The sequence below is a fragment of the Cydia splendana genome, chromosome 8 (genome assembly GCF_910591565.1).
Source record: "Cydia splendana chromosome 8, ilCydSple1.2, whole genome shotgun sequence".
Lineage (NCBI taxonomy): Eukaryota > Metazoa > Arthropoda > Insecta > Lepidoptera > Tortricidae > Cydia > Cydia splendana.
In genome coordinates this window covers 4,679,370-4,705,776 of record NC_085967.1, presented here as the reverse complement: position 1 = coordinate 4,705,776, position 26,407 = coordinate 4,679,370, and the positions used below count along the sequence as shown (strand labels likewise).

The window sequence follows — 26,407 nt, the reverse complement described above, 5'->3', positions numbered from 1 at the left end:
TTAAGATGATAAAAGCAAGCATTATAAGGTACAGCGACCCGCCCCGGCTTCGCACGGGTTAATAAATTATACACCTGAACCTTCCTCAAGAATCACTCTATTGATAGGCAGGGCCAAACTATACTGGGGCCCCTGGGCACATAAGAATTTGGGGCCTTTTTGGAAAGTAAAGAAAGCTAATTAAACTAACATTTTTCTACTATGATCTTCTATTTATTATGGGTAATCAAATATACTGTTAGTGCCTGTCCTTCGGGGCCCCCTGAGGATGGGGGCCCTGGGCACGGGCCCCGTGTGCCCTTATGGTAAAGACGGCAGGTACTGTTGATAGGTGAAAACCGCATGAAAATTGATAATACGTTTGTAGTTTTTGAGTTTATTGTGAGAGGAAACAGATAGACGCGGCGGGGGACTTTGTTTTATAAGGTGTAGTGATATACATACGTTTAAAATCACCATAGTACCTACCTACTATAAAACTCGTTCCAAAGTCCCATTAGTTTACATTGTACTTGTACCAGTGACGGTCATCAAATCCCCGTTACTCCTCGACTGGTACGAGTATGGCGAGTAAATCGAGGCACCGCCGATTTACTTACAAACAATTGCAGGGCAATAAAAGCACGACAAACGGTCGTCGAATGTATGATTGCCTGTCAGTGTCAGATGCAGAGCAGGTACAGTGCCTTACAAATAAAAATTGCTATGAATTTTTATTTAAACACATATGCAGTGCATGCATGTATTGAGTGTTGTTGTCTTTTCATAATTCATTGAATAAGTACTTGAAATTTAAGTTAAATTGAAAAGTTTCACATACTGAACTATGTATGTACTTACGTATATGGGGCTGTCCATAAATTACGTCATCGATTTTTGTAGATTTTTGACCCCCCCCCCCCCCCCCCTCTAAAAACATCCAAAAATCATGCTTCGAATGACCCCGTTTCCTCCTACGTCATGCTACCATCATCCGATGTCCAGACCCCCCCCCCCCCCTAATTTGAAATGACGTAATTTATGAATAGCCCTATGCAAATTTACTTAAAGTAATAATTTTCGCCAAAAATATACCAATTTTTTTAATGCTATATTATGGTGATGGTGATAGCTTATATTCATTTATTTAATTTAATTTTTCATGTTCTTAAGTTTAAAATATATGTAACCTGATAATATACCTACGTATATATGATAAATTGTAGTAATAAAGAATGACATATATGAATTTTATTTTTACTTCACGTAAACGTAACTGTACTTTTACACATTGTACCACGCAGTAGGTCAACACATTAGTCCAGTCCAGGCCATACATTCCAGTTGCCCAATGAATGCTCTGATTTTACTCACCAGTATAAAGTTAACAAAGTATACTTCGAGATCCGTAACGAACAAGTGCAGTCAGAGAGCGGACTTATTCTCGTTCGGACTACCTTCGACTCTACAAGCGTTTGGAATAACCCTTAAGTGGGTCACAAATTCAATATCGAGAGATAAGTCCGCGCCAGATGAGAGCTGCCAATTAAAAAGGTTAAATAGAAATTTTAATTAACTTTGACGAGATTAAGCAACTCGTACTGATTGCATTGTTGATTTCATATTGATAGGCTGAGAGTAAAATGATTTATCACGTGAAGAATGATGGTAATTTGCTGATAAAATCAATAATATTGATGTTGTTTTGAAAGTAGAAGTAGAACGGGACAATCAGTCTTACTATGTCAATTTCGCAAATTTTCTTTAATTTTGTTCTTATAACATAACATAGCAATGTTATGGAAAATGGCTCATATCACAACTGCTATGTTATAGAATTTGCCTTATTCCCATCTCATACAAATGCGGAGATTCAAATTTGCTATTTATTCACTGAATCTCTTAGCAGATTTGCTTTGAGTAAAACTTTTGATAGAACAATCATGATGAAGGTTTGAATGAATAGAAGAATGAATCAATAATCAATACACGACCAGACGAGGAGTCAAAAATTATAAGCAACCAGTTTAACAAAACATAGAGCCATGTATACTACCTACCTTATATATGTAAACAACATAAAAAAAGGCACGTTAATAAAAAAAAGCTTTATATGTATTTCTTAAATAAATGTATGCCTTAATTGGTAATTTTATGACCAAAGTTGATACTTTCAGAAAACTTGATGAGCATTTAGAAAGGCATCTCAAAATTGGCAAAATAAAACAGTCAAAATAGCAGGAACTGACCGAAATTGGGCCAGGGGAGCCATTCCAATCTCTTTACCAAAAACTGGCGAATACAAGGCTTAGGTCAACCTGTATTTGCCATGTGCGAAGGAGCTATAGCGAAAAACTAAAAACGTTGATGAGATTAAACTTTAATACTACGTGACATCTCGTTCGTTCAGATAGCGATAGATTATTTTTAAGGGTCTTAATTGACCTCTTCTACTATCTTACTCCAGCGGTTTTAGGCCAAGGCCCGACTCCGCCCTGTCTGGCCGCGTCATTAGCGTGTGGAGGGCCCTTTATCTGGGTCAGCCAGATTTCAAACACATGATGTTTAGTGCCAATTTAATGACAGAGATTTCGCGTGAAAGATTACCTCGTAATTGAGTTGGTTGGGTATTCCAGGACTGGAGAATAGCGCGTAGGCCTCAGACAAACTGAACTGATAATTTGGTTGGTGAAATTCATAATTACATACTAAGGCTCGTCTAATCTAACTTTGCACTGACTTTAACAAAGGGAGTGTTTATAAACGTCAAATTTTCATGGAAATTTTACATTAATGATAACATCTTACTTTGTCATTGCAAATGCCGTGTAGAGTTAGCTTGGTCCGACTTTAAGGGGTCAGCCATTAATTACATCACACAACATTTTGATTTTTAAGACCCCGCTCCCCCATTGTGAAACTTAATTTTTCATAGAACAAAGATAGGTCGTTAATACGCACTGTCACACTTGGCATGACCTCCCCCTCCCCCTGTTGCTGTGACGTAATATGTAAATAAATAAATAATAAATAAATAAATATTAAGGACATTTTTACACAAATTGACTAAGCCCCACGGTAAGCTTAAGAAAGCTTGTGTTGTGGGTACTCAGACAACGATATATATAATATATAAATACTTAAATACATAGAAAACAACCATGACTCAGGAACAAATATCTGTATCATCATACAAATAAATGCCCTTACCAGGACTCGAACCCGGGACCATCGGCTTCATAGGCAGGGTTACTACCCACTAGGCCAAACCGGTCGTCAATATGTGGATGAACACTAATATAAACTTTTCAGGCTCTCTTTCGTATAATGTGGAAGTAATAGATCAGGATCAGGTCAGGCTAGTATATTGTGGACAATCGAGTTTTATATAATACGAAGACCTATCGTATAATTTCATGCGTCAACTGCTTATGAGCCAGAACAATCAGTCAAAGTGAAACGCAGCTAATTTGTATGTAAGAAAAAGGCAATGATTCACAAAGAAGATTTGCGATCACGTGTAAAGTATAATGATTTACAAGGCACGTTTTTCGCGTGGCGCCAACGCATTTGTTCCCAATGCTCGTCGGATGCGAGCGAATCATGTGATCGGTGAAACCAGTGTATTGTGATCCTTGAGACAATAATATAATAAGAATGCTTGCAGGTGTGCAAATTGCAAAAAGTTCCCAAAAAAGTTAGGAGGAGGATTCATTTAATTTCAGTAACTTTTCCAGAAATTTCTGAAATATTATTTACAGGAATTTAATACATTTTCCACTTTAGAAAGTTTTCCGTCGAAAATTTTGAGAAATTTAGATTATTAGAATACTATGTGCGAAGTTTCAACATTTTGGAAGTTTTCCATCGACACTTCAAAAGCTCAAAACTTTTCTATTGGCGGCGCGTCAAAAAAATCGCATGCACTTGCCTTCGGTGCTAATTTTAAATTTTATCATAAGCCATAGGGAAAGGGCTTAACTTTCTGGAAATTTGACAAGCCTGTGGGAAGCCTTTAGGTAGCAGTGCCGAGCGTCAACAACTAAAAACCTGGTGTTTCCTGTGAGCAATCGCAACAACACCCAAAACAATGTGTTGTATAACAGTGAGTCACATCTATCGCTTTCGTATCGATCGCGAACATGCCGTATCATCGTCAACAGATAATCATTAGCATATATGCGGTCGTAGAAGAATGGACTCGCCCACTCGCCATGTCGCAGGCAAAACAATCGAAAGTTTGACAAAGACTCGATAAACATCCTGGAAATGTTCGCGCAATACATGAGTACAAGCGCAAAGCGGTGATATACGTATTAAAACATAATTGGTATACTGATATTAATATATATATATGATGCCCCTGGTCACCAGCTTACCAGAGAACTTCCCGTAATGTAAAATTTTAACAAGAGCTACTTAAATCCCTTACGGACGACGGTTTCAGGTTAACATTAAAATTTATAAGAGTAAACTGTCGCGAAATAATTAAATCGGTAATTATAGAGGTAAAGGACATTAATTTTGAAACAGCCAGCCCTTAGTCAGATCACGATCGATTTGTGCCATGATTCCAACCAACAAAAGGAGATCCTAGCAAGCAGACATATGGTAATATGTACCAAGATATGTGGGAAACCGAGAGACATACATGCTGAGAGCAGATAGCATTGTTAAAATGCAAAAAAGCGCGGTCAAAAAGTGCGTAAGGCAACATCAAAATGCATTCAAAGTGTCCGTAAAAGGCGAGGCGGGTTTTGCTCCATTTTTGCGCATGAACTGCCGTATATCTGATGTCCGTTACGAATTAAACCGGCTACCGTATTACGAACGTGGCTGCCAGGGATTGTATTCCAAATGGTTTTGGAACGCAGAGTCGTTCACTCAGACAACCAGTAAAATGGTGACAATCACATTATATGTAGGAATTATTGGAGAAGTAAGGTTATCATCATCATCATGATATCAGCTTTTTATCACCCACTGCTGAGCATAGGCCTCTCTTCGAATACGCCATACGCCACTTATCCCGGCCATGACCAGTCTAATCCAGAAGTGACCCGCAATCTGACGACATTCGGAAGATTGCGGGTCACTTCTGGATGAGATTGGAGAAGTAAGGTCAATACGGGTAAGTATGGCTGCGGGATAACTGTAGTGAGTGTATATGAGTCATACATTTGCCACTAAATGCAAGTTGCAAGTAGCAAATGTAAGAAGTCTCAATAAACACTAATCAATGCGTAAAGAAACCCCAATGTGAAGACCAGCCACACATACCCGTATACCACACTTACCCCTATTGACCTTATAATGAATTGTAAAGTAATAATTATGATTTTTAAATATTTTCGATATACGAACGAATTTATTTGTGGCACGGGCTTCAGACTCATTTTTGACGTACTCGTAAGCTGCAATGCAAACTATGCGTGTCCTCATATTTTGCAGCTTGACTCACAAAAGAGATTTTACACACGTAATTCAAAATCCCATTGAAATCATTTAGTAATCATTTTTTTATTGGCTCTGCATTGGCATTTTCATATGAGCAAAAGTGCAAATCGTCTGGTAGGAAAATGACAGGACAGGTAGGAAGATAACCCGATTCGAACTTTAAAATAGGTACTTCAAATATTACGTCTAGATACGATATGGATTAGATAAGGGCTACAAATATAATGACCACCAAAAAATACTTTGGTACCCTAAATAAAAAAATCATGCTCTCCAAAATAAATTACTGAACACCAAAAAAATAAGGCCTAAAAATACAAAAGTACCACCGTTTTAATTGCGACTGCACTTCAAATTGTGATGATCACCAAAAATCATTAATGATCACCAAATTTTGAAGACCAAATTAATGCGATATTTTCACCTAAATAAACCACTATGATTACCAAAAAATGTATACATATTACCAAATAAAGTAAACCGATGCCAAAATTACTAGCCCCTCCCGCTCAACACCCCGTACTCCGCACCGCATACCCACCTAACCTACTTTTCTAGTAGCATTTCGTTATGCTACTAGAAAAGTAGGTAAACTGCTATCAGTTTGAACTGCAATCAGTTAAGTGGGTTAGGTTAGGTTAGCACTGCGACACTTACAGAAACGAAATGGTACTAGAAAAGTAGGTTAGGTTAGGTTTGAATTGCGACCTTTACAGAAACGAAATGCTACTATAAAAGTGGGTTAGGTTAGAACTGCGATCCTCACGGAACCGAAATGCTACTAGAAAAGTGGGTTAGGTTAGGTTTCAACTGCGACCCATACAGAAACGAAATGCTACTAGAAAAGTGGGTTAGGTTAGCACTGCGACACTTACAGAAACGAAATAGTACTAGAAAAGTAGGTTAGGTTAGGTTTGAAATGCGACCTTTACTGAACGAAATGCTACTATAAAAGTGGGTTAGGTTTGAACTGCGACCCTTACAGAAACGAAATGGTACTAGAAAAGTAGGTTAGGTTAGGTTTGAATTGCGACCTTTACAGAAACGAAATGCTACTATAAAAGTGGGTTAGGTTAGAACTGCGATCCTCACGGAACCGAAATGCTACTAGAAAAGTGGGTTAGGTTAGGTTTCAACTGCGACCCATACAGAAACGAAATGCTACTAGAAAAGTGGGTTAGGTTAGGTTAGCACTGCGACACTTACAGAAACGAAATAGTACTAGAAAAGTAGGTTAGGTTAGGTTTGAAATGCGACCTTTACTGAACGAAATGCTACTATAAAAGTGGGTTAGGTTTGAACTGCGACCCTTACAGAAACGAAATGCTACTAGAAAAGTGGGTTAGGTTAGGTTAGAACTGCGACTGTTACAGAAATAAAATGCTACTAGAAAATGGTGACGAAGTGGATTAACTAATTTAATAGGATAACGATACTTATATTAAATATTTGCACATTTTTAATTAAAATGTGGTTACAATTTTGGTAGTCATTTACTATTTTTGGGTTTACAATGATTATTTTGGAGTCATTTGCTTTAATAGGATAGCAAGATTTAAAAATTTGGTTATAATTTTACATTAAAATGGAGTTCTTATTTTGGTGGTCATTGACTATTTTTGGGTTTACAATGATTATTTTGGTGTCATTTTCTTTAATAGGATAGCAAAATGTAAAAATTTGGTTATCATTTCACATTAAAATGGGGTTTGAAATTTGGTAATCATTTACTATTTTTGGGTTAATAATGATTAGTTTGGTGTCATTTCCTTTAATAGGATAGTAAAATGTAATACAATTGGTAATCATTTCACATTAAAATGGTGTTATAATTTTGGTGATCATTTATCATTCTAGGGTGGTAAAATAGATTTTTTTTGGTATTAAATTTTACTAAATCTGGTGATCAGTTAAATAGCAGCCTTAGATAAGTCAGTGTCAAAAGTGACGTTTCTTCAAACAAAAACGTCAGGTTTGACACTGACATATCTAATCCATATCGTATCTAGACGTATATATTGACGTACCTATCTTAAATTTCAAATCAGACCGTAACACTAGTTGGTCACTAACGCGGTGGACTCCGTTACGCCCAATTGGAATTACAACCCAGTAAGCCGGTAGACGCAGTTTATACGATAAAAAATACGCGAGAAAAGTTATACCCTCGCGTTAAAAAATCTCAGCATTGTTATTAACTTTTAACAGACTATTCCGTTCTCCCCGTTGGATTCTCGGCATGAAAGTTTTGCAAATAACTTTAAGTTTCATATTTTTTAGTAAACGATCCTAAACTTTCGAACACGTGGAAGTTAGATATTATGGTTGTTATGATTATGAAGTATTGCTGCTTACTTCCTATTTGTTCTTCTATTTTTATCTGGTTGCTGGAAAAAGGAATGTACCTACGAGCGTAAACAATATTTTTCGAACGCTGAAGTTGTTGAGTTATACTTACATAGAATATCCTAATCGTTTAAGTGCAGCTATCTTCATAATGGTTTGACTTAACAACATATATATGTATAATTGAGTTTAGTCTCAATTGTAAAGAAGTAGGTACATGGGTAGTTATAATTTGTAGTTCAATTAATTCATCTTTTTCAAATATACGAAGAGGCTGCAAGAAACTTTCAGTAGTAGTCATCCTTATCAATCATTTTATGCGTTTCATTAGTACATATGTGTAAAACTAGACCTACCTGAATATCTCTCCTTTGCTGCGGCATCCTCATGACCTGCTGGCCGGCATGACCTTGAGGCACAGGAGCTGGCATCCTCGGCTGCGGGGGCGCGACGTGCCTATGCACTGGAGGGGGCGGCGGAACAGCAGGCCTCGGACCTTGGATGATCACGGTCGGGCACAGAGGATGCGGCCTCCGCTCCGACCACTCGACCAACGCCAGGTGTTCGGAGGGCCTGATGAGGCGCGGGGGAGCGGGGAGGTTGGCATGGGAGTCGGGGGGGAGGGTGCGCGGGCGCGGGTCCGGCGGCCGCGCGGGCTGCCGCGGCGGCGGCGCGGGCGCGCGCCGCGCCCGAGCCTCCTCGTCGGCCATTGGTGCGCGCCAATCTGTTGACAATTACAGTTTCTTGTTTAGTGCTTTAACTTTTATGTTAACATACCACAAAAAATGTAAAACGATCAGAAAATATAGAGTACGATCACAGACTAGCTGTCCGATTCGAACTTTAAGATACGTCAATTAATAGATCTAGAAACGATATGGATTAGATATGTCAGTGTCAAAACTAACGTTTTTGTTTGAAGAAACGTCACATTTGACACTGATATATCTCATCCATATCGTGTCTAGATCTATTAACTGACGTATCTTAAAGTTCGAATCGGGCCGTATAATAAAGTAGTTAAACCCTAAATGGCTCAACAATTAAAGCCCGTGGCTGTACCTGTTTAGAGTCACAACAAGATGGTATCTATGTGATAATGACAAGTAATGAAAAATCTACCTACGTTCAACGTTCAAAGTACTTAGATCAAACCAAAAGCTCGCACGGTCTTGCAATTAAAATTTTACGTTCGTAATTCATAACAATCAGTGTACCCTGAGTAGATTATTATCTAAATACAACGCAATTTCTAACATTAACTACCTACCTATCGATAAGCTTCTACATAGGTCACAAATGTCCTAACCTAAAGCGTGAAAATACCTCGCATCAAGCTTAATAGTTTCCTTTTTAACCTAGAATACTTACTTACCTACCTACTCTCGGGCCGATTTGAACTTTATATATACGTCAAATAGTACGTCTAGATACGATATTGATTAGATCTGTCAGTATCAAAAGTGACGTTTCTTCAAACAAAAACGTCACTTTTAACACGCACTGACAAGACGGCCCGATTCGAACTTTAAGATATTAGGTACGTCAAATATTACGTCTACATAAAGTCCATTCCAATAGAACTTGCTAACTTTGTCAACAAAGCACGTAACTTTGTTTTGTCACTGTTTCTCCTTGAATTTTCACATAATCTCATCAAACACCATTGAAACACATACACTATACACTATTAAAGCGGTCGTTACCGTAAAATACAACAATATATAACTGTATCTTGGATATTTCATTAAAAGTTTAAAATGGTTTCATAAGTTAGGTTATTAGGCCCTGATGTAATGACGTTTTTGTTTCTTTTATATTCTACAATTGTCTATGATGGGTAGTGTTGTGACTAAAGTTGGTGATATACTCGTAAAGCCGCTACACACTACGCGACTCACGGTCTGTACCTGCCAACGCGGTTATATACACTACGCGGTAGTTTGACAATTTTAAATTTCAATAAATATGTAAACTCAGATTAATCGTTTTAATTCCTTTTTTTTAAATAACCTTTTCCATTCTTTCGCACCATTTTTAAACTACGGAAAATTATAACTGGTTGTTTTGGACTGTTCATAAATAAAAATCTACCCTACATTTGACAAAATAATGACTGTTGAATGATTGACGGTTTCAATATTATTTTACTCGTTCACTGTTTTTCTTGGCATGTACGCGTATCTTACTTCTTTGTTATTGAATTTTCTAACGACTTGGCCTGATTTACGGATTTTGTTTTGCATTAATGTGATCTGGATATTATTTATTTATCTTGGAACGACGACTTATTGCTACCTTACACGGATTCTGATATTGCTTATTATTGCCGGCAACGAAAAAATGAGTGGATTATGGATGCGACGCACCAAGTTCGTGATGCAGTGCAATAGTGTGTTACGGCCTTAAGTAAAGGACTAAGTAAGACTCTTGCCCATCACTAGCAAATTCATCATTCAGAGACAATTTCAATATGGCGGTTTGTTTACATACTTTGCAAGTTCTATTGGAATGGACTTTAGATACGCTATGGATTAGATATGTCAGTGTCCATAGCGTATCTAGCCTATTCTAGTCGTAATATTTGACGTACCTATCTTAAAATTCGAATCGGGCCATCTTAAACTACTGACCATTTAGGGCAATTAGACGATGTAGAAAGTGCGTGTACAATACCAATAAAATCGTGCGAGATGACAGGTGGATCATAAAAAATACTAAATAAACTTTAGGGCCTTTAGGCTATTAAAACATTCCCCTGAGCACTGAACAAACGAGGCACTCCAACTCAAGTAGGGAGCGATTGACAAGTATTTGTTTGAGTTGGAAATAACGATGTATCATGCGATCCCCATACCAATCTAACGAGGGGTGACATTTATAGCGTATTTCAAATCACGTCTTCACTTGAAGAACTATAAATTATAATAAACTTCGTATATAATACTTATATAAGTACTAGGTTCTTATTTGCCGTCATATTTATAATAGAGGTACTGAACTAGCAGAGAATTTGAACGCTATCATATTTGATAATTTTTGGCACACATATATTATGTAATGTATGTATCTAGGTAATAATAATAACGTTTTCAGACTAAATATGAGTAGGTAATAATAATAACATTAATAACGTTTTCAGACTTTTTGGAAGAGAAAAAACAAAAACGTTATATGGTTCACTTTGCATGCCGCAATTTCTTAGAAAAAAATATTTGAACATAAAGTGAAATAACATTACATAACATAAAAATATGTGACGTTCCACGGGAAAAGGTACCTTATGAGGGTTTCTAGTTTCGGAGATATTAAATGTTTTGTAAAGAGGTGAAAAAATGCTCAATTTTTTTTTATTGTGTGATCTGAAACCTTAATGCGTAACGTTTGTTTACCTGTTTTTATTTTTGTTATAAGTTAGTTATAAGCCTAGTAATGTCGTCTCAGAGTTTAGTAGAAAAGGTACCTTATGGAAAAAAGATTGAAAATTCCCAAAAAAACTAGTCAATACGGGAAAAGAAGTTTGGTAGAGAACTGTATTAGCATTCTGCAAAACTAATTTGATAATTTCAGTTCTGGTTGGGGCGCCTCGCAAATATTATAACCGTACATAGACCGACATCACAAATCCAAGTAGACTGCTATTATACCAAAGTTACTCTCGTCAAGTCTTTCTTAACTAGAATAATCTTCATTTGGTTTGGTCGCATGCAGTAAATCAGCCATTGGTTTGCTGAAAAATGCCAATACCCGACGCATTACCTTATGGAATATCTGAGGTCATTGAACCTCAATGCCGCTTATCTTCAATAGCAACCGAAATATATTATTGATAAGAAATAGACGATTTATACCATCTTAACCCCAAAATATTATTAGTTTATCCTAACTGTTCCATCATCATCATGCCTCATCATGTAACTTGACCACAAGGTACCTTTTCATTACATACAAATTATTGGTCTTTTTTAAGATTATTATGACGAAGAACTAATTAAATTGGGGGCAGTTTAATGTAAATTAATATTTTCTATTCATAAAAGATAAACTATAATATGATTGATATTTTGTAGTGATGTATTATTAGATTTATTTCCATAAGGTACCTTTTCGTAAATGTATGGAGCAAATACTGTTATTGTTATGTAAGTTTAAAGTGGCATAAGGGGTTAAATATAGTATTTAGTTGGGGTTTTAGGATTTATTTCATTTGAATGACAGATTTTCTTACATATGTGCTCAGAAAAATTGATTGTGTGTCACATTAAAAGTAAAAATATTCAATTTTGTGATTTTATATGAAAAAGTCAGAAAATACATTTTCACCTCTAAATCGGTATTGTTTTTTGCTTAAACTGTCTGTCAGTGTCGTTTTCTAATAGATAAAATTTAAATCTTGAGAGCTCATTGCAATCAATCGTGAAAATGAAATAAAACTTTATTTTCAAGAGATTGGTTAGAATACACATAAATCAGTCGATATCAAAAGTTTCTATTTGCATTACAGAACAAGTCGCAATATTTTTTTAATCTCAGATATATAAGGCATTATTATTTGTAGTCAACTATGTAACTTACTTCAGGAACATAGTTTTTTAGGCGGCTAAACTTAAAACTTCTCTATCGTAAAGTTGCTCATTTCACAACATTATTTTCAAAAAATCATATCTCTGTAACTACGCAACCTAGAAGGTTGATCTTTTGTGTTATCGATAGCTTATTTATTGTAGATTACTGGGGTATGCATAACTCCATACCCGCCATAAGGTACCTTTGACCGTGGGACGTCACATATATACAGGGCGAAATCGGGGTCGTGATTCAAACCTATTGTACTTAACTCGGTAAATTAATGCGATGTTAGGTATAAAGTTAATTTTTAACTAATTGCAGCTATCCATTAATTAATCAGCAATTTAAGTATCCCAGTTGAAAAGACAAATTATGGTTACCTTACAATTAATGTTAAAACCTATTTAATAAACAACTGATTAGACGAGTAAGAAATGTCAACCGTCACTGTTATGATATGACAAAGTCAAAACTTTAAAATAAATAAAATCATTCAAGGATTGTACATTGAGTTCATTAATTCTGGCAATTCTAAAGATAATTAAGCAGAAAAATGCCCGCGGCATATCCGTTTTCAAATGTTGAGCGGTCTGACATGGTAATGTTTTATTACCAAGCACGTCGTGCTACCACTGCTCGGGATTTATTTATTTATTTACTGCGAGAAGTGCCGGAACATTACTTGCATAACTTACACTATCAAAACGATGGTGTTTCGGCTCATTTTGAACACCGAGTACGCAATTACCTCGATGAACAGTTCCCGGGACGTTGGATTGGCCGCGGCGAACCCGTGGCATGGCCTCCTCGTAGTCCCAACCTGACGCCCTTGGATTTTTTTTCTCTGGGGCGAAATCAAAAGATTGGTGTATGAACAAGAGTCCAACACTATCCTTCGATTAGTTCGATAGCTTCGTCAGCGAGTTATTGGAGCTTTTGAAAGTGTGAAAATGAATCACTTTGCTCTCGGCAGATTAAAAGATAACCTAAGGCGACGCGCCGAATTGTGTCGACAGCAAAACGGATCACACTTTGAGCAGCTCCTGAAGTAGGTATGTTTAAGTTTTGGTCGTATTTGTTAAAAGCTTGTGGAGTCTCCGTCCCAGTGATTGTAATATTATTTTAATAAAGTCTTTAAATTACTTTTTAAACTTTTTAATTGCTTTTACACTGAATGTAAATCCGAAGATAAGTGTTATCAATTAATTATCGTAAGTTACCACTACTTACTTTACTAGATGTTTGTCTTGTCAAGTCTGTACAGGGTGACCATGACTCTAAATAAGAAATTATTTTGTATTTAATTTTTGTATGTACGAAAAAGATACAAATTAATGCACTCTAATCTACAGTGTTGTATTCCTAATTAAGTGGCAAGTCTTATTTTTCTTTCTTGCTACACGACCCCGATTTCACCCTGTATTCTCAAGAAAGGATGTATATATGAAAGTTAGCGCCATCTATGCATTGAGCGTTGAACTCGGTGAGCATGCACGTGGCTGCGAGTTTCCCGCGCTGCACCGGGCGACACTGCGTCTGCGGCGAGCAGTTTTAGAAACCGGATTGCTCGCGGCTTTGAACTCGACGGGTTCGAATTTTAGCCGTTATCGTAACTTTTTTGGTTTTCTGTTTTCCTGTTTACGTGTGTAAAGGTTTGCTACCGTTATTAATTACCTGACTCGTGAAGAATTGATAGTAAAGTTTTTCGAATGTACCCATGTATTTCTCGATATTTGAAACAATTGAAACCCAGGCGGCTTGTATGGATTTGAATTTGTCGTTAGCTTCATTTTACTGATTGAATATTTATGAAATAAATCGAAACTTTTCAATGTTTTTTACTTCTACTCTACTATTGTCAAAATTGAACAAATACATAGTATGTATTGTTCTAGGACATGTTGACATGCAAATCATGCCGAAAGAAACATGTTTTCCCATAGATTACACAACTTTTAGCAATGTCTCATCTCATCCCAACCGGGCCATTTCTTCCTTCATATTGAATAAAACATGAACTAACATAGCGAGCTCTCCTATTAGTCAGAGAGCAGTTTTTATAAATCATGTTGCCCTAGTGGATTTGCGTCATTTGCGTAAGGCAATAGATTTTAATCTAAGGAAAATCTAATTTAAACTTTTTCCTTAAGGTATTTAATTACATTAACATTAGGTACATTTTACTTTACACCTTTTTCTAATTCATAGCATATTAAATGCAGAGGCCATAACGTTTTATAGCCTTCTAATTGTATTGTCAAACAATCTGTGTTCAGTCAAAGCTCTAAAAATGCATTTGAAGCAATGTCGTTTGACGACTATATCCCAAATTTTGAAGCTCCAGAATTAACGCCAAAGCTTGTTTATCCTGTCCGCTCACATTTTTCGATAGAGAGGGAACTACTAATACCTGACCACGAAAGGAAATAAGTAATTACACGTTTTGAATGAGATATGACTCTTTAACGGGATGTCATCCACATAGCATTGAATGGAAGGGTTGGGAGGACAGGTTGAACCGGAGGAATTAATTACGTGCTAATTAACCAACTCCTGCTGGAACTAGTTTGTGTTTTATGGCGACAGACGGGTGGTGCTGACTGACAGCCGTTTAAGGTGCTGCCCTCTTTGCATAATTTAAGTGCTTTACGTACACTTAAGTGTAGGTGCCTACTTAACTGTACATCATTCTGAAAAGATGGCGACAAATGGGAGTACATCCGTGTCTCTTTGTCTATCACAGATTTTTTTATTAAAGCTTGTCTGACATGGAAAATTGGAATTTGGAATAGGTGTAGCTATAATAATGTAGTTATTATTGCTCCAGCACAGAACTTACGCCAAACTACTATTACATTTAAAATTGAACAGCGTTTTACGACAGTCGCACAATGTAGAAAGGGAAGAAAGAGCTTCAAATAAAGCTCACTGGTCCAACAATAGCCTAATACCTAATTATTTGTCGGTCCAACATAGACTACAATCCTGTTACATAGATATATTATATCTACACTGTAAATAGAGCAAAATAGTGTTGCATTTTCAAAACAGGTTTACATTTTCCTACTTATTCATGACAGCAGTCGGTTTAAAATCAATGAATCAGTTAAATATTTTCCTATTAGTTACGCGTGATGCGTGAGGTGAATAACCCCACCACCATGACGAACTTCTAAACAAACTGTTCAAAGATATCTATTCTAATCTACAAACAAGAGATAGCAGAACCGATAAAACAAACGTTAAAGAAAACCGATGCAGCAAATAAACTATTTACCTCAAACGTAAATTACCCGCAGAGTTCACTCACTGCCCACACTTGAATGGAACAAAGGCTTAGATCTTAAACACAATGTAACTAGCAATTTATAAACCGATAACCAATACAACTTAACGATCACAAAGAAAACACAGCGATTACAAAGGAAATTACGAGTAGAAAGAGCTCGCGCGATGCAATATGCGTCATTGCTATGACAACACTGTGGATGGTTTTTCGCTCCAAAACGAACGCATGCGCTTTGCGATGTATACAACCTTTTTAATCCTAATTCGACACTGTGATTTGAGACTTATTGTCTTAGCGATAGGACTCATTATCGTTGTTGTAAAAAATCGACTGCTTAGGGTCGCGTGCTCTGCCCCACGCAATTTGATTCTGATAGTAGCCTGCGGTAGCAATTTTCCTTTATTATTTATATGTAAGTATACGCGAATATATAGCTTGAAGGGGAAATGTTGCCCATTTCCTTTGTACGAGTTTTCTTAGTGTCGGCTCGTGAAAATGAACTTTTTACAGAAATTCTGGGGAGATGAAGCGAGATTTTGACTGGGTAATTTCTGACAGAGTTAATACTGGTCCCTGTAGATAAGGAAATAAGGGCAGATCAAAGACTGTAAATTAAGATTTTCTATGCATTTTAATGAGATGTAGAAAAAATACTAATGCTGGTAGGGTAGAGGGTTTTGACAAGGGACGTCCCCCTGGGGTTTGGAAATCATAATTGAGTTAAGATAAATATTGCAACATCAATGTCTCTATACATATCTTTATGTTTATGTGTAATACTGAATTTTTAATAAAAAATATCATATTAAAATAAAATGAAACTACAGACAAGATGCTATTAAAAATCTGCCATCAAACGTCAAATACTCGTTCAGTTACTTTAGAGCACCATTGTACTATTTGATTACTATTTTCCGGCCTGGCATAAGTATTTTCCAATCTTTCTTCCGTAGGTCCTGAGAAGTCCGACAAATTTTATCTCAAACTCAAGCAAAAAAAAGTGACAATGGTACCACAAAAACGCAAAACTGTTAACTTGTTAATGAACCAGATTCAAGCGGAAACATGTATGGGTCATAAATTTTGAATACAATAACGTGCTCCCACAACAATAAAATGCGGTTGTTATATTTTTTCGACTAATAAGATGTTATTAAGATAACTTTTTCACTGTTCCGAGTAAATGTAACAGTTTCTCAAAACATATTATTTAGGGTTCCGTACCCAAAGGGTAAAAACGGGACCCTATCACTAAGACTCTACTGACCGTCTGTCCGTCTGTCCGTCTGTCCGTCTGTCCGTCCGTCTGTCTGTCACCAGGCTGTATCTCATGAACGGTGATAGCTATAGACAGTTGAAATTTTCACAGATGATGCCATGTATTTTTGTTGCCGCTATACCAACAAATACCAAAAAGTACGGAACCCTCGGTGGGCGAGTCCGACTCGCACTTGTCCGGTTTTTTTGTTTATGAATAAGAGGCTCAAGGAAATGCATTTTGAAATGCCGTAACCTTTTCAACATCCTGTGTTTGTGGTTTTAACTTTTGAATCTGACTTGATCGGAGACTTCTGGCCTTGGTTTTATACTTGATAAAGATTTGTATTATACAAATATGTTGCGTGAAAATCCAAAAAATATATAGCAGATATTTAAATGGATTGCATAAATTCTCAGAAAATTTAAACCGACGGGTAAATAAATCAACCGAAAATTCAGCCTTCTAGTAGTCATTATGGTCTTTAAACTTTGGCAGGTTTAACAATAGCTTCTCTTTATACTGAACTGAATGGTCATATAAAGAGAAGGCAAATGGCCATTGCAAAGACTGCAAAAGTACTGTAATATGCGATCTCACCCATTTCTGCAGTCCTAAATTAGGATCAAGATCTTAATCGGAAATTCGGAACAACTTGTTTTGTGAATTATGTAGGGTAGGTATCAGGAGGTCAATAAAAATAATAATGGCCACTTACTGAACTAATAACGTGAAAGCTGTTTTACGATATGAATTATACCTACGTCATAAAAATATTTTATTGTTTTTTTATGCGACCACGTAATTTATTTGCAATTTTGCGGTTGTCTGATGCAAAAACGTTTCCTGGTTGACGATTATTATTTTAATGACTAAAACAAGAAATGATATAATACAATTAAAATATTGAATTCGTGTAAACGTAATAAACGTTCAATAAACTTACATGCAGGGTATCTTGCTTCAAACTAATGTCAATTCCTGGGGCCTGCCGGCCGCAGTCCCAACTGTGAAATATTTATACTTAATTATTTATGTCCGACACACCACACGTAGATTTATAGATATTATCGGCCCTTCGCGACATAATGATACGACAAAAACTGTCATTAAAACGTGTGTAGTGTGTACGCACAGATTGTGTATTCCAAGTTTTACAGAAACTAGAAAAAAATACCTCGTAGCCTGTAGTAAATATATGCAATCGCAGATCGAATTTATACTGGTTTATGCATTCGAATCGCCTGTACTAGGTGAGCGAACACCCTAGATAATTATGGACAATCGTAGGCACGCACAATCTACAGGCAATAACAATCCCTTTGCCGTTATAATAAGGACTTTGTAGACACAGAGCAAGGGTAGGGACCACCCCGGAGCTACGTGCGGTGAATACCATATCCGCAAAGGGTTGATGTATTACTATTGGTGAATATTTGAAGACTACACGGGAAGAATGTTTAGTGAATTGGGTGCGTCGTGCGTGCATGTATGTAGACATGTCTTTCCGTGTTGAAAGGGGACTAGGGGACGCATATGTCAATTACCGTTAATGACATTGCAACTACGGTGCTTCGCATCTTTTTTCTGAACAACTGGTGATATTGTTATCTTTTTCTAGGTAAATTCGACAATTGATCGGATGAATGGAGGAAGGTTTACTGGAATCTGAGCCTATAACAGTAATAATAACTATAAACCGAAACCAAAAATGTGACTACCAATTTCACCAATGTCTTTGTGGAAAATAAAAATAAAAATAAGTCCTATAATAAGTCTAAAATATCTGTACTCTTTTACGTTTTTCAGCATTATTACCTACCTATATAGATAAAAAGCAGAAAACATCAGCCATACTTAAATTAGCTGCTTACAATAGTGGAAAATTAATTGCCAATACCGAATAAGTAGTAGGTACAATGTGTAGATTATTTTCACTCCGAGTATAAGTAACATGATGATGTTTCTAAAAGGTAATGACATGTGGTGTAAACGCTATTGAAGTTCAGCTTTCACTTAACAACAATGATGAATTTTTTGCCAAATCGATCTCTCTACGCATTTTATTGCGAATGGCATAAAAACTGTTTGATTTACATTTTGATAGAGCCTTTGTTGGGCTTTCCCCGTGTCATAACAGAGTTAAAAAGGCGAAAGCTGAACGCATTATTATATGGCACCCACAATTGTGTATCTACGAAGTGTTAACAACAACACAATTAGCTAGTGATTGATAGGCCCTATCTCATTGGAATAAGGTCTATTTATGGGCAGTTAACAAGTAGACTAAAAAGCAATTTGCCATTTTATTAACTTTTCGCACCATCACCCAATCAGTCCCTATGACTCTCTTATTTACTTTCGTGAATGAGAAACCAATAAGTTAACAAACCCAAACAGTTGATCAACACACGTAGCTGAAATATGTAACAAATGTTTCACAAAAACTAATTAGGAAAAAAAAACGGAATTATTAGTAGTATATCTAACATTAGAATTTGTGTGTGTCGATACTTGATAAATTAAGAATTGCTGACGATTGTGTACCTTTAGCGTGAAAACAAAAATATGTCATGTAATATGAGAGCAAGAAATATTCAAATTAGCTTTTAGGGAGTAGGTACCTACAATGCGTTTCAAAGCGTAATAAACATAATCAAGAGCCAATTTAACGTGTTTTACTGTCAATCCACATGAATGACGAATGTTATCTTAATAAGCCATGTGGAAAAAAACGCATTTCGTCCTACAACGGTAAACGCAAAGTGCGTTAAGTGAAATCGATGGAGGCGCGGATAAACGCATCCGCGTCGGCGCGACAAAGCTGTCGCGTCGCGGGCATATTAACATCTCACGCGCGACAGATGTCGCGATACGAGGCATCGTTGTAAAATAAAGAGTTAAGGTCACTATTATTTTCATTCGTTTTAAAATAATTATAACGGACAACAAACACATTAGGACCTCTTTTGGCGATTATTTTTATCTCCTACTCTAACCAGAAATAAGTTTACAATTTATGCACGAGGAGGATTCAAACTTACAAATTGACATCAATATTTTATCATTTTGACACCTGTGGGCGCAGCACGGTTCCATTTTTATCGTCTATCGCTATGCGCGTCCCTTTCGCACTTACATACTTGTTAGAACGTGACAGGCATGGTGACAAGGGATAAAAACGCGACCGTGCTACGCCGCCTGAGCAAGATACGCTGCGTGCAATAACATTTCTAAATGTAATAAATGACATATTTTTAAAGTTTGTATTTAATTTATGCCACCAAAAACATGTCATTTTCTAAATAATTTATTTTTTCTACTAGTCGACTGTAATTCTTGAATTAAGATTTCTTATACCAAACTGCAATTGGGTATTTTTAATGTATGGGCTCCCAACTCAACTATAATATTCATATCGATACAGTTTAGTCAACTATAATGAAATTGACCAATCACAGCTCGCCGCGATCAAGAGGACGAAACAAAACCATAGCTCAAATTAATTATTTTAGGTTGTACAGTAGAAACAATTGGTTCATAAGTCAGAAACGCGCATGTGACACCCTTAATATAGCAACATCCATAGACTACGAAAACCACTTAGTGTTGCTTGTTAGTCTCCATAGGCTACGGTGACCAAAATCGAGAAAACAACTGTCTAAAAATTGAATTTAGCGCGGAGCAAGTACCAGGGCCTCATGAGTTACGAGAAGGTGTCGTTGACCAACGCGGCGGCCGGGGCGCGTACCAGTATGAAGGTATCGCGGCTGTTCGCGAATCTTAGCTGTATACTTTTGGTTTGGTTTGTTTGTATGATTCTACTAGTTTAAAGTATTATTTTTGTTGACTAGTAGAAAAAATATTGTATACAATAGTGATATAATCAAGCTTTTCAATCTCGTACCTTACTTAGGTAACTCAGCAAGCTTCGTTGCCTAAATACGGTACTCGACTGAAAAACTCTCTATTATATCACGATTGTATAAAATACTATCTTGCTACGTCTTATTACCAGTGTACAATGAGACGGATACCTAAAGCATGTCGTGTGACAAACTACCGGCTATAGGTACTTACGATATACTTACTCTTTGTCAACATGATGCAAACATAACTTATTAATAATAAAAACTGATGTCTCTGTCTCCAAGCTTGATTGATGATAGCTAACGGGAACAAAGAAACTTAGTAAATTAAATTAATCACAGATTATATGGAAATTTGAATACCGGAAGCGGAGGTCACTTTGTCATTTTGACAGTTGTTTTGTTTTAGAAAGTGCGTAGACAAAGCTTTATAAATAAATTTTGTATGCTAAGAGCCTTAAGTAAATAAATATGGATGCAAATGATGGTCAGATAAGGGCACATCCACGCGTGAAAATCGTCAATGCGATGCGATCGCGACGTGATACGAAAACTTCACGTACGACCTTAATACTCGGCTTTCTCCAGATGATAAAATTTTTATGTCGCCGTTGACACGCCTGCTGCGTAAGGATAATGTCCCAATTTGAGTTGACACTTCACTGTTAATGTCCGTTCCCCGTTATAAACTGATAACTGGCGGACTAATTGTGACTTGTGCATATTTCTGACAGTTGGAAGCTGCTTGGATATGTCAATATTATAATTTCAAGTAAATAAAGTTAAAACAATATAGCGTATAGCGAGGTATACAGAGGGTAAAATATGTTTATAAATATTTACCCGCCATCCTGACGCTCACTGACATGAAACTGTGTTGAATGAAACCAAACTAACCTTTATTGGGTTTATTTTTACACTATACTTCAATCCATAGTTTGTGGTATACTTGCCTAAAGGCTGGCTTTTTAAATGATCCTAAGATCGACTTAAGGACATCAACATGTAAGTTCCAAGTGAAATCTGTTGAACATGAGTGACGGAAGTCGAATCTAGAATCAACCCAGTCTAGCGAAATGCATAATGCAGTAAAATTAGGGGCGTAAACCTGCTTTAAAAGCCTATTTCTCTTCAGATGTCTCTCAAGAGTGTCCTGGACATTATGTTAAATTATCCGACAGTGACAAACAGTTATGATCATGGAAACACCTACGGTTTACGAATTATTCATTGGCTGATTCTAAACTACCATCTCTGTTAGACAGAGGAAATGGTCTGTATAAATCAAAACACGTACGTTGTAAAGATGACAAAGTATCAATTTATTCGCCGGTTTTATCTCGTATTGTTAAAACATATTGTTCTGAGGTAGTTGTATTGCGCTTTAGTACAAGACTGTATATACAACGTAAAAATATGGTTGCACACATCATATTCAAAAATATGTCATATAGCTCTTATGTCAACGAATTAAGAACTATATGACATATTTTTGAGTAAGTTATATGCAATGGACTTTTACACTTGACTGTACTTACATCAAGCTTCAACTATCAACGCAAATGCATATCGTAATGATCAAAACGAAGATATGAAGATCAAAAAAAGATCTGTAACCTCTAATTTAATACAATTCGTTACGTTCACAAACAAAAAACCACTTCCGAACTATCGCAATACAAGGCATCACTGTATTTCAACGCGAAAACATTACCCAGCTCAGTTCCTCGCTTTCCACAGTCTATTATTCGAAAATAACGAAATTGCAAAACCGTTGGGATCCCATGACGATTCCGCTGAGCAGATGCAGCGATTGCACGGCCAAGAATCGGAGCTGTGCCCTTTCTCTCAGCAACAAATAAGTCGGGATGCGACGTGATTTACTTATTCAAATCCGATCCCTCAGATGCCGGTCACGTCTTCGGTAATTGAGGCACGAACTGGAGGTGTTGCTGATCTGTGATCTCTAGCTTTACACTAGTTATTAACTTGTGTATAAGCATTGGATTGGGATTGTGAAAGCTGTATTTGCATGTTTGTTGTTCGGAGAATAACTTTAAGATGACTTAATGACTAAACGCATAATAAACCTAAATTCATCCATTTAGATATACGAACGCAATTTATCTGGCCATGACTGTATTAGAAGTCCACTGCCGTTTTATATGCAGCTTCGCGTACAGAGGGTTCCATAAGGACTCAATTATTTCATGAAATTATAAACACGAAAGATTTTTACCAAGCATGCTTGTGTACTACGTCAGCAATCGGCAAATCGGCTCACTGCGCGACCTAAAGTATGTATGTTGGTTTTTCTGGGAAAATTTAAATTGCACTATGTAGACACGACTGCTGCACGTATACCATGACAGGTACCTAATCGTTCGATCATATACGTATTTTACACATACACATGTTTCATTTTGTTGACACGTCACCAGTGCCTACACGTGTTTGATTGGTAAGTACTGTAGGTAGGTTGCTACAGAGAACAAAGAAAAGTACACAGTAAAGAGAGGCATTTCCGTAATTGCCCAAATTGCCTTCCAACATGAAAATTGCTGCGCGGTTTTTTCCTAACCACATGTCCAATTGCCCTTTGAAGTTCACAGGTTACATTTCCTTGTTTAATACAACGCAATTTCCATAGCAATTGATTATTTCGAAATACGTAGCTGTAATATTAGAGAAGTAACACCCGAGGCACTGCACACGTACTGATGAGCGTTGCGTTGAGGTGATTGCTTAAAGTTCAGTCACGACATGGATAATTTGCAAGTTTTGACATTTGATTGTACGATCGCATTGCAGATAGCGCTAGAATTGTTGCCTTCCGCCTGCGGTGCTGAAGACTAGGTACCCTGCTGATTGCCGGATTTCTACATGATCAGTGGGTTAAGGTGTATTAAATTAGATATCGACAGTGTTGAAATTGAATAACAATGCTGATGAAACTGAATGCAACTGGGTGTTGAGTTTCTAACGCCAGGTGAATATTTGTCAGTAAGCAGCTACAGTCCCCATTGGATATATCGGAACGGGTAATGTGTTTACAAATATCTGTACAAAGACTCTATTATTAAAACGTTAAAGTGCACGTTCGGATATTTCTGAGCACTTTGGTTGCTGCGTTAGGTATTACGGTGTCAACTTAAAATCTTCTCAGATTGCCTATGCATATATCTTTAAAAGACTGTGTCGGAAAGGACGTTATACTCGTTTTTGCCTTTACGAAAAAAATCCTCTTCTTTTTAATTTAAGCACAATCCAAAGAGAACAATTAGTAGCTTCCACAAGACTAACAAGTACAATATTGCTATTATACTTATTTATACATAATAATCTGTCATCTCTTTCACATACATTTTCTCCATCGTTTTCCACAACTTAACTTCACAATGCAGTCGAAACGCGCCTACTCAAAATTTGCATTTTGTTTATTCCCTATTTCAAACAATAGCTCCGGCGGGCCCACGTGTCTTCCAAATCATAATGTCCTGTCATTACATGCCCGGTAACTGAAGTTAAAGCCGTTGCCGAAAGCAAGTGAGTCAATCGTTTACGCTTACGTTTACGTTATAGAAATACACATGATTATCAGAACCCACGAACTACACTGGTTTATCTAAAAGCTCAATTTGCCTGCGCTCGATAGCAATGGGAAAACACGGTCTGTTCTGTACGCTTTTGTGACAACCCTAACAAATACTACATTATGTGATTAGGACATTTCAAAGGCCCCCGACCCCAGCCTCATTAGCATTAAAACGAAAGGGTTGCGCATTTAAAGCCTGACAAATGACTAGTTTAATTTGTAATTCCAACAAAAACATTGTAGACTTACAAAAGGCGTTCGATCAATCATGAAAATAACGTGCAAAATTTATGCAGTTTCTATTGATTAGTGTTGCCCAAGATGGGTAGAGAAAAATAATCGTGATGCGATAAGCTGGAGCCATGTCGAGACTTCTCATAAAGCATGATTATCGCTTTTCTGTCACGTTTGTTTGTATTAGTTATGGAATCGGAAGCCGTGTACCTATTCAAATTAGAAGTAGTAAATCCTGGCACTAACCAGTATAAATAATATATTGCGAAAGAGATTTTGATCGAAAAATTAACCACGACCACTGTATTTTTTCAGTCTGTGGTGCACATAGATCTTAGAGCATTTCTACATGATTTGAACGAAACGTACAAATAGCCATCTGCCCGATTAGAACTTTAAGATACGATATGGATTAGATGTGTCAGTGTCAAAAGTGACGTTTTTGTTTGAAGAAACGTCACATTTGACACTGACATATCTAATCCACATCATTTCTAGATCAATTACGAGTAACCCAAGCTTATACTGGCCCTTTAACAAAGAATTCTTTCTACAAGCTTGTTAAATAGCAGCCTCGGTCGAGTACCAACCGGCGCGGGCGCACCGTTACCGTTATAACAGCTGACTCGCGAAACAATTATCAACTTGTGCAGGACTATCTAATGGGATACACCTGCAGCTTTAGTTTGTGTTGGGTTATTAATTCTAGCTCCGAACATGGTTTATGATAGTTACTTATATGAATTCATCGTTAAATTCATTATGTGAAGTCGTGTAACGCAGAAATGACTGAGCATCATATATTGAGTAGGTAAAGAAGTAAGTAGGAATACGCTACAATGGTCTCCACCAGCAGATAAGTCAATCTTGACAACTTTCAAGACAAAGCATGTATACGTGGCTTTCCATCACAGATGGATGGCAGATGGATTATGCTTCAAGTGCAATAAGGTCCTTTTAATCTGAAATTCCAAAAGAAATTCTGGCAGAAAAGTCCTTATTGCACATGAAGCATGATGACCCTTTTCCTATGCAAAGCAACATATGGCCGAATAGTAGGTAACTTAAGTGCACGTAAACAGTAAGGTTTACTTTACTGCTATTTTTATTGAGAAGCAGCTTCGTGATTGTAAGTAAATTAGATACAATATTATCGTATTAAATGTAATAGAGTGATTCTCTTTGTGCCTTTTTGTCAAGGTGTTTATGATCTTGTATCAAGCTAAAGACGAGTGTTTCAACATCAATAACATTATTTAGGTACCTACAATTGCGAGAGAAATTGACCAACGTACCTACGTTCGACAATAACGTCTTTAGTAGAACAATAAAGGCGGTGAGTGGAGTTCGAAATCGATCGCTATCTAAATTCACTACATGTTGCGCGTCGATCAGAAGATGTCTAGTGTAACTAACATCGGTTGGTTCAAACAAAATAAGTAAAGGTTAGATGGAGTAAGAGAAACATTGGGACAAGAGAAACATTTGTAAAGAATCGTCATTCTGTTTAGCTTACCCCACAACACCTCATTTTAAAGGGATTCATTTAATAAAACCCACCCAGATTACTTTAATATCCTAGCTTGTAACTATTTCCAGGTTCACACTGTGACTTCAAATGATGAGTTCAAATGATGTGAGAATTGGAGGATATAAGAATGTCTCATAGAAAGATACTTTTTTATTCCTATTTGTATTGATACAAATACGAATAAAAGAGTATCGATTCAACCCCTGCAAAGTGAACTATTAGAAGCAAGCTAGCGCATCTGCCTTCCATTTTAAAAGGGCATAAGTAACCTAATTTTGCT

General features: G+C 36.8%; 1 protein-coding gene across 10 annotated transcripts in view; it reads right to left on the bottom strand.

The window, feature by feature from the left end:
• LOC134792696 (rho GTPase-activating protein 23) overlaps window positions 1-26,407 on the bottom strand; it is a 461,388-nt gene that overhangs the window by 336,186 nt on the left and 98,795 nt on the right. For 9 of the 10 annotated variants that reach the window (XM_063763978.1, XM_063763975.1, XM_063763974.1 and 6 more), the window contains one exon: window positions 8,139-8,506. In XM_063763978.1, coding sequence (XP_063620048.1) covers window positions 8,139-8,492 — 354 coding nt within the window. In that variant the 5' untranslated portion in view covers window positions 8,493-8,506. Of the gene's footprint in view, window positions 1-8,138; window positions 8,507-15,628; window positions 15,786-26,407 lie in introns of those variants that run through there. The other variant, XM_063763979.1, reaches the window with a different exon arrangement.